The following is a 12,288-nucleotide window of genomic DNA, read 5'->3' as shown; positions in this document are numbered from 1 at the left end:
GTCAGACTTATTTGCAATAGATGCAGGGAGCTGGCTTTTATGTGTGCTTCTGGGATATATTTTGATTCATCTTACACACTGTGTCTCTTTTTTTTGCACTGACCCAGGAGTTCTTGCAGTCAGTGGGAATCTCTCTGCTTCTTCTTGAGACTGAGATGATTTTTTTCTATCCTGCGTGTTGCAAAGAGGTGTGTGGCAAAGCCCAGCCATTCACCTGGAGATTGCAAATTGAGTGGAAAGCTTCCTCTCTCCTTGCTCTACATTTCACCCCTGTGGCTTGATGACATCTAGCAGGGCCCTTCCCCCTCTCTGGTATTTATGCCAAGCTTGGCAATACTCAGCTCAATTCTCAGGCTGAATTTTCTGCTTACAGAATCTCAGTGATTGTTCCCAGCCTTTAGCAAATCTTTTACCCAGATGCTTAACTTTGCCTTGATTTCTCCACAGAGGAGGAACGGAGATCTTCTTTCCTACAGCAAGATACTTTGTTTTTCTGGGGTATTCCCTCTTATATCATGTATCAAAAATCTATCCAAGAGTGTATTCTGATGTTCCCCCTCCTTTTAGTTGAGGTCTGTTCTGGTGATGCAGGCAAAGCACTGAGAGTGTTGTGAAGATGGATACAATGATGTTTCCAAAGCCTGGAGACTGCAAAAACCTATTTTGAGCTATAACAGATGCTACTGGACATATGGAACAGCTGAGGGGTTTACACTAGGACTATAAATGTTCGGCAGATCTTTATGTCCCTGACTCAGTGAGTGGGTTTCCTATAGGAACCAAAAGCTGGGGAGAAGTGAATATAATGCAAATCACTAATGTTCATGACTTTCCCATGGAAAATTTGTCACAGGCAATTGGAAATAGCGTATCTTTGGTGGAATAGGGCTGATGGTAGCCAAAAAGGTAGCCTAAACAACAGCCCTGATATAGGGGGAAGGTCACATTGACCTGTGGCTAACTTGAGACTAGAGTTTTTACAGCTTTCTATCTAAATTTGAGAATCCCAGGCCAGCATGTAAACTCTTTATTAGTTTACTGGTATATTTTAATATCTGCAATACTTTTATCCTGAAGGAAGTTTGTATTCTGTGAAAACACTCTGGTCTAGTCAAAAGTAATCCCATAGTCCCCTGTTCTTCGCTTGTCTTCTCTGTCATCTTCCTGCTTTCTTTGTCATCTTCCTGCCTTTTCCTTCCATACTGCTCTCTAGCAGTCAGGTTGCACTATTTAACTCTTCATTTCCCAGCAAACTTTTTATTCCTCTGCAAATTTTTCTAAATTCTAAAGCAGCTCTTCTTCTACCAGCACCACTGGTGCTAGCACTGCATAAGCCATGGTCATTGGTGTTGTCTGTGGGGACATTTCATATTCCTCCCATCTCTCCTGGTCCCAGCTTACAACCAGGTGCTACACAACCATTCTGTCTCCTTCTCCCAGCAGTCTTGTAGCAGAGGTGCTGCATGATGCACACACACACATGCTTTGCACACTGTTTCGAATGCAGGTACATTGCTCACATACCTCATACAGCACAAGGAGCTGGAGGATGATTAGCTTGCTTATATGCCCTGGTGCATTTCCCCTCATGCTCCAATATGCCTGGCTGAGCTAGCAGTCAAGCTGGACTCTATTATTCAACTATGTCCACCCCCAAGTCCAGTGCAGGGAATTTTATTTGCCTGATTCACTGTTGGCTTACTGGCAAAATGTCAGGGCATCACTTGTCTTCTGCTCTCCACTTCCTGCAGAAGAGAGAGTGGTACTGATCCTACGTGGGCATGCCAACTAGTTCTTCCTGGTTTCTTCTCTGCTGTCTCCTGCCATGTAATCCCCAATATGTGTTCCCAGACTGCCAGAGTGGTGACGCTGTCTGTGCCAACACATGGTGATCCTGCTCCCACTGCTGTCCCACAACACAACGGTTCTGTAAGAGCAGCTCTACAAGGCCAGAGATGCATCGTGTGCCACACACCAAGCTGCAGAGTGCTGCAGTGTTGTTGCCTTCTGCAGGATTGCATTGCAGGCCTGACTGCTGAACCAAGACACTCCCAGTTTACCCCCTGCTCTGTTCTCCTCAGCTCTTGTTTAGCCCAGCATCCAGTGGCTGTGCAGTTTGTCCTGCTCCCAGTCCATCTGTGCAATGGTTCCCATCATTTCACTGAGTACTTTGCAAGGCTGTACAGTCTTACACTTTTACGCAGCCCCGTGTGAGCTCTTGTTTGCTCTTCTCTCTGTTTCTGTGCATGTGTTTTATATACAGTTATAATAAAGGCAGGAGGAACAAGTAATAGAATCATAAAACAGTGAGGTTGGGAAAGAGCTGATATCATCAAGTCCAACCTTTGACCAAACACCACCAATTGTTTAAACTTACCTCTCCTGTGTCCTACTGCTTGATTTTAGGGGACCTTAACAAGGGCACATTAATTGCCTCTCAGAAGTACATCTGGTAATAGTGTGCAATCAAGTCTTTATTTAGCCCATGTCCTAATTCATCAGAACATTTCAGTTGGCAACTCACCCCATACTGGCTTCTTCCTAAAGAGGATTGCACATATTGTGAGGAAATCACTCGACTGGTGCATTTTCAATGATTTTTTTTTACTGTATATTGCAGGAAAAAAGGCGCTGATGTTGGAAGTGGTGTTCCTTGACATCTTTCCTTATTCAAAATATACGTCTTTAGATTTCACTTTTCACCCCATGGCGCTGTGGTGAGCAAGATTTGAGGTTCCAGCCACAAGTGGAGGCTGGTATTGATGGAAGAAATTATGCCTTGAATATAGATCAAGGTGCAATCTTGGACTTGTGAGGAGCATTGTCATGGGGGAGGTTGGAAAAGAAGATGTTGAGAACAAGAGATGGACCCTAAAAAGGAAAAAGAGGCTATGCAGCTGTGAAAGGAGGAAAAGGAGAGGGTGAAACCTTGGTAAAAGAGGGGAAAAAATTGAAGGCAGGGCAGATTTTTTGGAGGGGAAGATAAGGGGCTATAGGCTGCCACCCAACTTCTGCATTCATATCAGAGAGCCACAGTCTTCACCCCAGTTCTGTGCTGGAGCTGCACCCAGTACAGACAGGGTCCTGCAGCCCTCACACACCAGAGTGCAGGGCAGAGGCCTCCAATTTGCTGTGGTTTGACTCAGAGCCAGAATAAAGAGGACAGCAGTCTGACAGCCCAGAGCTGTGTTGCTCTGTGTGATGCTTCAGCCCGGGTCAGCTTTAGTCTGAGCATCTTCGGTGCGTGTTACTGCTCAGTGGAGACTGCTCCCAGGGCTGGGCAGTAATTTTGGCCAGAGCCTGCTTCATATAGGTAGACAATAATATTTTTTCATGCTTTGTTAATGGTCACTCTAGTGCTGGTTCAAAATTATTTGAATTTGCACCCTGGAGCAGCTGAATTGCTCCTGTACTGAAATTATTTGAAGGTCAGCAATTTTGAAGCCTCTTCCATGTTCCCCTTCTCTTCCTCTCCTCCCCTTGGCACTCCTCCACAGAAGGAATGAAGTACACATGCCATCTTTGTGAAGGAAATCCTGGGTGATTTGGGAGAAAGGCGATACTGCCTTCTTCTGTAGTGATAAAAGGATGTGATTTGCAAGTAAAAGAAGGATGGAGAAGAGGAAAAGGAATGTTAGAGTAAGACGTAATGTTTCTCTTTACCCAGCCTCTTCACTGAACCCCCCCCCCCCCACCTAAAAACGCACTAAGATCTAAATGCACTAAGATCTCTTTTTCTAAGAAAAAGAAAGTGTTGAGTGTCTCTGCAGTGCTGCGTTGGCCTGTCAAGGAAGAGCCAAAAAGTCAGGTGAAGGAAGGTTTTGAGCCACAGTGGGGTTAAACACCAGCCTTTCCTTTCCGTTCTTAACGAGCTACTGGCAAGCACAGCTATGCTTAAGGGGGAGTGGGGAAAGTGGAGCTCTTGGAGAGAGGCTTGTTCAGGTTGTGTCCGTGCCAAGGAGTGTGTTTAAACAGAGTCCCCCGGGGCATGAACTGCTGAGCACCAGGCTCGGCCTGGCAGGAGCGAGTGGCAGAGGCAGGGCTACATTCCATAGAACGGGATCGGCACGTCAGCCTCGGCGGGTGATACATGCCGTGAGAAGAGGTAAAACTCCCCGCGGAGCTGAGATCCAGTCTGAGTTCTCTATTGCCCAGACACAAACAGCGAGGGCAGGAGCCCTGGGGAAGGACGCCGGGGCTTTGCGCTGGAAGAGCGGCACAGGGGGGCAGTTCGCCGAGTCAGCAATGCCTCTGAGCTGGAAGAAAAATTATTCCTGCCCCCTGCCAGCGCTTCATGCAGATCCGGAACACAGTTCCCAAAACCGTCCGTACATATGTGAGCAAGAAGGCAACTGTCTGCATATTTCGCTGAAAAAAAAAGTATGAGAACTGAGGCGGCAGTGTGCGGTGAGCCTGCGGTAATGGATGTCCTGAAGGGCATGCTGTGAAGCACAGCGCTGAGGGTCCTAATCTGCCGGCTGCCAGCGAGCACTGTGCTTTCTGTCTCCGAGCAAGAACGAGCCAGGACTGGCAGCGAGCAGAGTACCAGGGCTGGGGCCATGTGGTGCAGACCCCTTCGTTACAGCATCCTCGTTGCAGGAGCAGCGACCTAGGAAAACTACAGTTCCCATCACCCTTTTGCGCGTGTCCCGGCGAAACTACGGTTCCCAGAACCTTTTAATGAGCCAGAGAGGATGTCTACGGAAATAAATGCCGACGAGTTTTGCATAACGCCCCGCACCTCCGGAGTGCTGACTGGCACATGGTCTGTGAAAACGGGAAGAGGGGAAAAGCCCAGGGAGTGTCAACGCTGTGGAGCTGTGGCTCTGCCCACCCTAATAACCGCGGTGATATCTTCCAGCACCGAGCAACCTTCCTCCTCTCAGGACTCCCTTGGTAGTCACAGGGAAGATCCTTAGTCCCCGGGAAACACGGCTGCTGCGGAGGGAGAGGCAGATAAACTACACATCCCGGCATTCTCCGATAGGCAGCACCTGCGGCAGTCCCTGCACGCCGTGGGGGAGGTGGGGGTGAGGATGAGGATGGAGGGCAGGGAGGAGATGCAGGGCGCCGTGGGGCTACGCTGCACCTTGGACATCCCGCCGCCCGCTGGCACCCAGGCCAAGTGGGTGAGGCTCAATGTGGGGGGCACCGTCTTCCTCACCACCAGGCAGACCCTGTGTCGGGAGCAGAAATCTTTCCTGTGTCGCCTGTGCCAGGGCGAGGAGCTGCAGTCGGACCGGGTAAGGCAGCTGGGTTGCTTCCCGCACCGTGTCCCACCGAGCACGGGGAGGAGCGGAGGGATGCGGGGATGGAGCCGGGCTCCGGCTGCTGCAGCAGTGACTGAGTGAGACATGCCTGCCTCCCGGGAAAGGATTTCCCTGTGCCAGGTTTCACCTTGTTGTAGCCTGGTACCTGCCTTTCCGAGCTGGGGGAAAGAGAGGCCGTCTCTTCTGTGCTTGTGTTCTCCTTCCTCTTTGTCACCTCATGTGCTGGGTTTACTTCCCAGCTGTGTCTGCCTGACTCGGCCTTGTTCCTGTAAGGGGATCTCTGTTCTCTTGCACCAGGCCTGGATGCACAGTCGCACAAAGAGGCTGAGGCCTATTTTTTGGGCTTTTTCAGCTGGATTGATTCATGCTGAGGTCGGCATGATGAGCAGACCAATACAGGAGTTAAAATCCAAGCTGGACTGACTGGGCTAGGGACTCTGAGGGACCCATCGTTTCCAAAGAGTCTTAGAAATAGTGGACATTTTTGCTTAGGTTTGTATTTTCTTGTGATCTGTCTCTGTTGCTAGGATGAAACTGGTGCATACCTAATAGATCGGGACCCCACTTACTTTGGACCGATTCTGAATTTCCTCCGTCATGGGAAGCTGGTCCTGGATAAAGATATGGCTGAAGAGGGTGAGTTGTGGAGCTCAGAAAAATCCCACTTACCATAGTCAGGAAAAATACAACTTGTGGTCAACCTTATTGTCTCTTGTTCTCCTTTTGGATGTTGATGTGGGGGGATTTCAGAGAGCTGTCCCTGCAAGGCATGATGATGTCTCCTTTCCTAAGGGGGTTTGGAGTGGGTGAGGAAGACATCCTTGCAGGTGCTGTGGCATCACAACTGTCCAGCAGAGATGTCACCAAGACAGAAGTAGGCAAGTTCTCAGAGCCTCAATAAGCCATTTCTTTTACTTGTTCCTGATCTACTTTGAACCAGGCTCTGTGAGTTTTCTATTAATGTCTGTTTCTAATTAGGAATGAAAGCCCAGTAGACCAAACAAAACCAAGATCATCTCTTCTACTGACTGTAATAAAGACCATCATTAATCAGTGATATGCACTGTGTGCTGCTCGTGCTCTGATGGGTTGTGGACTGCAGAAAGTCCAGTGGAGCAAGTCAGACAAACCAATCCCTCATTTGAGGTTGACAGTGGGTTGAATAGGATGGTTTGGTGACATCACAGTGTTACCAGCCCAGCCAGCAGTCCACAGTGCCTTGTTATTGTTTTTGGATCCTAGGGTCTAATAAGGAGCCAATTCCAAATACAGGCTGTGCTGTCCAGCCCTTGCCAAGCAGAGTTTCTGAATGGTCATTAGTCTTCTTACATATTTTTACCTAAAGCAAGGAAAGCTTTCTTCACAATAGCCTTATCAGTTATAATTCAAAAAATATATCCAACTAATGGTACACGATTTTAATAAGCCAAATTTTGAGGTGTTTCCTGCTTGACACTTCTTGTAATCCTGAGGTCAGACAGAGTTCATCTGCAGGTTTTAATATCAAATATGAAACACAAACAAGAGTCCAGTTCGTTTGCATGGCCTTTTTTTATTTCCTGCTGCAAATGTTCAGGCTGGTATAAAACTAACCCATTAGACAATTCATTGCTGAATGAGAGACACAGAAGAGGTCTGAGTGTGTCAGGTAGTGAAGGCTCAATCTCCCCATCTATATTTTCTTTGTACTGCCCTGGAGACATGTGAGTGTTGGCTTCCAGCCACCTTTCCCTCACTGACCCTCTGGGAATCTCCTCCCTTTTCCTGAAGGCCTGTTAGCAAACAGGTGATTCTCAGGAGAGATGATGGATGCAGAAACCACAGAGAAAAAAAAAAAAAACAAAACCATTTCTGTTTACCTATTTTGATTTGAAGCACAGGGAAGAGAGCCAAAGATCATGTAAAGTCATATGGGGCTGCAACTCCAAGTGGCTCAGGAGGTAGGTTAGGCTTTTCTAGGATCTTTTGGTGACTTGTCAGAACCTCAAGTTGTGGTTCTCTGCCTTAATAAGAGAGTCTGAGCCAGGTGATATCAAGTGGTCATTGAGAGAGACTGGAGCCTACATTTGTTCTCCTTGGCCAAGTATCTGGGAAAGGTATTAGCAGTTATCAGCACAAACCTTCACTGGCAGTGCCTGTTTTGGTAGTAGAAGGCAGCATAAGGAAGTTGGGATGAGCATTAGAAACAAGATGCAGTTTCAAGTTTCAGTTCTCTGCAGTAAGAGTTTCAAGCATATTAAAAAGTAAGGCAGTAATGTAATTTCTCCCTATGGGCCTTGTGAGGATCAGAATTGATCTTTTGCGAGTTGAAAAATAAAGATCAGCTGCTAACTTTCTGTCTTTGTGATCCTTCTGTCTGTCTTTCTCAGGGATCCTTGAAGAAGCTGAGTTCTATAACATTGGTCCTTTGATCCGAATAATCAAGGATCGAATGGAGGAGAAGGATTATACAGTTACACAGGTATGACAAGGCAGAGTGGAGTGGGGAGAGCAGGGGGTGTAAAAAGGGAGGCAGATGAGTCTAAAGTGAGAGAATGCTTGAGAGAAGCAGCAAGGAATGGAAGGAAGCAACTAATTAGAGAGTATATACTAATCCCTATGCAGGAAAATCCTGCAGGGGACAAGCTACCACCAATTTAGTTACAATAAGTTGCAGGCTTGCTTTGCATCCCAGAAGTAATGCTGGATGTAGCCCCTGAAACTAACTCCTCTAGCTTTTAGAAGAAGGCAGCTGATTGCTGTGGGATATAGAGGAATGTTTGTGAGGACAGCAAAGGTGTCATGGAGAGGAGAACTGATGTGGGCATTCCTGGGAGTGTAATCACAATGAAGAGCATGGTAATACCTGTAGAGAAACCTGGAGGAAACAGGTGAAGAAATAGCTGTGAAAGAGTTAAATGCAGACAAGGAATCTATCCTGTGGCACAATTACATCGTGTCTTGGCCAGCATCCTTTGAAAATCTTTCTGAGGGGGATGATTGTCTGCTATTGCACTTTTCATCTTGTCTGCTTCAAGTTGTAAGCCTCCAGCAGCACAGTCACTTTGTGCTGCAAAGCCCCATCATTTGCAAAACTAATTTTGTAATGACAAGTGCAAACTCCCCATCAAAAGAGGACAGTATCTTCTGAGGACAATGCAGGAAGCACTCAGCTCAGTGCCTACTCTCCAGAAGAGATACTGTTCTTGCCTCCAATGACAGCGCAGGACAAATCTGGATTGTGGTTTCCACTCCCCTTTTACCTGGGACGTGGGGAAGAGGACAGGGCAAGGAGAGGTATTACCACTTCATTCTGCAGGAGGGGAACAGCTTTTAGCATGTGACTGTTGTCAGTGTGCTCTGTAATTTTGCTCTCAGGTGCCTCCTAAGCATGTCTACCGTGTGCTGCAGTGCCAGGAAGAGGAGCTCACTCAGATGGTCTCCACTATGTCAGATGGATGGCGCTTTGAGCAGGTATGGATAAGGCAGAGCAGGGGGGGAAGGAGTTGTCTTTTGGGGAAAAGATGATGGATACCATACAGTTGCCAGGCAAGGCTCCTTCCTGCTCTGAGAATACTGGGTAAGTCATTGATTGAGTCATCATGCCGGCTCTTTCTTGCCCATTCTAGAGGTTTTAGAGGATACTGTGTGACGTCAGCCTGTTTTGCATCCTGGCTAACTTCTCTCCTGGTTCTCTGCGTTGTCTCCTCAGCTTATGAGGCCTTTCCACCAGGATTGTGGATTGGACTCAGTACTGCATGATGGGCTTTCTGCCTTGCTGCCCAGGTGGAGTGGGTGATTTCAGGAACACGGGCTCGTGATTCTTGCTCTCGTCTTTTCTAGCTTGTGAACATTGGCTCATCCTATAATTATGGGAATGAGGATCAGACAGAATTCCTGTGCGTGGTCTCCAAAGAGTTGTACAACTCCCCCAATGGACTGAGCTCTGAGCCCAGCCACAAAGCCAAGGTGAGATTAACTTTGCTATGGCCCTGCTTCCATTGCCTATGACATCCTTTGCTTTTTGCTCCTTCTCTCTTTTCTCTCTCCCTTGCAACAGTGGGGCACCTTAATGGTGAAATACAGGGGCCTGTCCTGGTGTTCAGCACTGTGGCATTACACCCATTGCCCAAAAGGAGGAGTGTGTGTGCTGGAGGGGTGTGTGTGGCAAATGGCTTTAGCAAGTCACCCTGGCACCTCTCATGCTACTCTAACATCTCCCTCATGCCTCCTCATGCCCATTCTGTGTGTGTCACTGCCTATAGGGCATTATTTCCCTGAAAGTTTTGCAGCATTCTCTTTCCTTTTTCTGAGTCTCAGCTTGAGGGGCAGATATCTCCTGCTCCGCTTTTGAGGGAAGGACAGAAACATGTAGCAGTGCATGACATCCCTTAGACACCCAGAATGCAGGAAGGAATGCTAGCAACTGATGGCAGCTGTTGGGCAGTGGGGTCACAGCACTTGTAAATGGGTTAGATACCCTGGTGTGATACTCCAGAGGAGTATGAGCCTCTCTCTTCTTTGACCTAGAATTGTCTTGGCCATGTGGAAAGGTCCCTTTTTATTTCAGTGTTATGACAATTGCTTTGTTCCGTTGTGTGTCAGAAAGAACTGCCATGGCTCATCTTGCAAGTATCTCCACTCTTTCTTCCTTTTGTCCCACATGCTGGGCCACAGAACACAGAGGAGGACCTGGAGGAGGAAGAGCAGGAGGTGGAGGAGGAGGCAGAGGCAGAAGCAGAAGCAGAGGAGAAAGGTGCAGCAAATCCCTGAGGAAAATGATAAAAATAATCCCCCAGGCATAGACTCGTCCACCTTTCTGGTGAGAGCTAACAGCTAGCAGCAGGGAAGGACTAGAACAGGTGTGGGGTGTGGGGGCTGTCCTCTCCAGGAGTTGGAGTCTCTCTGGAGATAAAGCTGATAGGGGAGAGCTGTTACCGTGGCTGCTGCTTTGTATTTTAAGCTCTTTGGTTTATCTACGGTTTTATTTTTATTTGCAGACTGTCCATCTATTTGGGATTGTGCTAAACTCTCTTCCTGCGGACCCTCTCTCCTGCTCCCCTCCGTGTCCATCCCAGCACTGTCATCTACCTCCCACATTGCCTCACTCGCCAGCCTCCAGCATCCTTTCCTCTGCTGTCTTTGTCCCCCAGGGCTCAAAGTGGTCTCTGGCCAGGGCCCTGTCTCTCTCTGCTCCTCACTTTTCCTCTCTGCAGGTATGTTACCTGTCTGCACTCCCAGCTCCTGCCAGCCTGAGCTCTGCATGAGTGACTCACTTCCCTCTTGTGGGTATGGCCCTGGTTTGTAGAGCTTGGGGAGGGGAAGGAGGGAGGTGTGAGGTTGACTCATCCCTAAGGTGGCTTTACATATTCTCATCCTATGCATGCCTTTACCTGCCAAGCAGATCCTATGGCTGTGGACCAGAGGCTCTGGCAGCAGAAAGGAGAGTGCAGCTGGGAGAGGGGTGGAAATGAATGCAAAGCAGGCAGGGGTGGTTCAGGGAAGGGGTGGAATTTTGCCACATGTCTGCGTGACACGCATTCCAGATCGCTTCTCCAGGCTGCCATCCGCAGCTCCTTTGCCTGCCAGCCCGGGCAGTTTGCAGAAGGCAGCCTGTTATTTTTCCTTCCCTGCTCTCACTTCCCTGGGCTTTTCCTCTCCTGACTCTGCCAGGGTGAGAGCGCAGTGGGAAAGGTGGCAAAGGCAGAGCAGAAGCAGCTGGTCCCCATTGCAGATGTTCTCACAGCTGTGTGCAAAATGAGCCTCTCCGCTCTGCCTCCTGCTTAGGAAGGCTGGCTGGCCAATATGCGTGGGGCTGGGTGCAGAAAGTGGTAGAAGGAGGATTCCTCTCCACACTGCAAAACTATGAGGCTCTTGTTAAACTGGAGATGTTCAGTGTCGGTCTCCACCGGTCCTGATGGAGGGCACTTGTTAGCTGGCTGACATTTCTCTCTCCCTCTGTTTGAAAGCCTGCTTGTCTATGGCTGTGGGACCTGAGTGTTATTATCTTAAGACTCAATGTATGTTAATCACATGGACTTTTTCTCCTTCTGTTCTGTTTTCCCACCCTTGTTTCTTTTCTTTTTCTTCTGTTTGTGTTTCCCCTGTCATTTCCCTTTTTGTTTCTCACTCTCCCTTCCATGTTATGTTGCCTTTTTTTCCTGCCATTGATTGTGTTTCTCTCTCCTTCTCTAGCTGTTACAAGCCAGAGATCTGAGGATGTGATCTGAACACTCCACTCCAGCCTTTTCATTTCTCGTTTATATCTTTATTTTTGTACTGCAGTGTATGGCAGCCCCTTGTCCCACAGTGATGTCCCCAGTCCCCTACACTCTTCACATGCAGCCATTTTTCTTTTACAAACTCGCCTCGGAGGCCTGAGCTTCCAGCCCTGGAGGAGGGCAGATGCTCCACGGAGCCCTGAGCTGCTGTAGGAGTGGGAGCCCACGCCCCTCCTATGACTGGCAGTCTGGCTTTCCTTAATGTCACAGTGGCCCCTGGTGGGGACATCAGCGATCAGCCACTGCAGCCTGCGGTCCCTTCCTGAGCATCCTGGATGCAAATGGGGACCGAGGTGGCGGCAGCTGTGGAAGGACCAGCCCTTGCCCTTTCACCGTTGCAGGCAACTGGTGTGGGCTTGTGGCCTGGAGACAAATGCAGAGCCACCGTCCTTTTCTGGGCCACCTGTATCACCCGGAGGTGTCCCTGTGCTGGGTATCACATTCCTTGGTGCCTCCCTCTCTGTTCCTCAAAGCAGCTCTGTGCCAGCAGTGTGAAAAGGAGAATGGTATGCTGCCTGGGTAGCAAGAACACGCTGGTACCTGATGTTGTGTCAGCCAGCACCAGGCAGATTCCAGTTTTGGGGAGCAGGTTGTTTGCTTCACTGCTGTGTCTGAAGACTCCTGAATAAAATTCACAGTCTGTTCCTCCTTGCTGCCTCTCATTTCAAGTGGCAAGAATTCATTCCTGCTGTAAGGGGGTGTAAGATGGAGAAAAGGAGTTTGGATTCATTATCTGGAGCCAGAAGAAGCTGCTTGCG

General features: G+C 48.6%; 1 protein-coding gene across 4 annotated transcripts; it reads left to right on the top strand.

The window, feature by feature from the left end:
* The first annotated feature begins 4,648 nt into the window (after positions 1-4,648).
* Positions 4,649-12,178, top strand: KCTD17 (potassium channel tetramerization domain containing 17). 4 transcript variants are annotated; one of them, XM_066320183.1, is made up of 7 exons: positions 4,649-5,243; positions 5,798-5,906; positions 7,640-7,731; positions 8,628-8,723; positions 9,093-9,218; positions 10,466-10,538; positions 11,445-12,178. In XM_066320183.1, exons 1-6 carry the CDS (start codon positions 5,037-5,039, stop codon positions 10,514-10,516), a joined length of 681 nt encoding a protein of 226 aa, XP_066176280.1. In that variant the 5' UTR covers positions 4,649-5,036; the 3' UTR covers positions 10,517-10,538; positions 11,445-12,178. The 4 variants fall into 4 exon arrangements, with proteins under 4 accessions (XP_066176280.1, XP_066176278.1, XP_066176279.1 ...); XM_066320181.1 differs by lacking the exon at positions 10,466-10,538 and adding an exon at positions 9,927-10,071 and having other exon boundaries at positions 4,654-5,243; XM_066320182.1 differs by lacking the exons at positions 10,466-10,538; positions 11,445-12,178 and adding exons at positions 9,927-10,071; positions 10,250-10,337 and having other exon boundaries at positions 4,654-5,243.
* Positions 12,179-12,288: the final 110 nt, after the last annotated feature.

Source organism: Sylvia atricapilla, chromosome 5 (genome assembly GCF_009819655.1).
Source record: "Sylvia atricapilla isolate bSylAtr1 chromosome 5, bSylAtr1.pri, whole genome shotgun sequence".
Classification (NCBI taxonomy): Eukaryota; Metazoa; Chordata; class Aves; order Passeriformes; family Sylviidae; genus Sylvia; species Sylvia atricapilla.
This window is presented reverse-complemented; position numbering and strand designations above follow the sequence as displayed.

Bases quoted from the DNA above. Each gene is read 5' to 3' on its own strand.
- KCTD17 (XM_066320181.1), top strand. From the start codon at position 5,037: ATGAGGATGGAGGGCAGGGAGGAGATGCAGGGCGCCGTGGGGCTACGC. The intron at 5,907-7,639 runs GTGAGTTGTGGA...TGTCTTTCTCAG, and splicing joins TAAAGATATGGCTGAAGAGG to GGATCCTTGAAGAAGCTGAG. The intron at 7,732-8,627 runs GTATGACAAGGC...TTTTGCTCTCAG, and splicing joins AGGATTATACAGTTACACAG to GTGCCTCCTAAGCATGTCTA.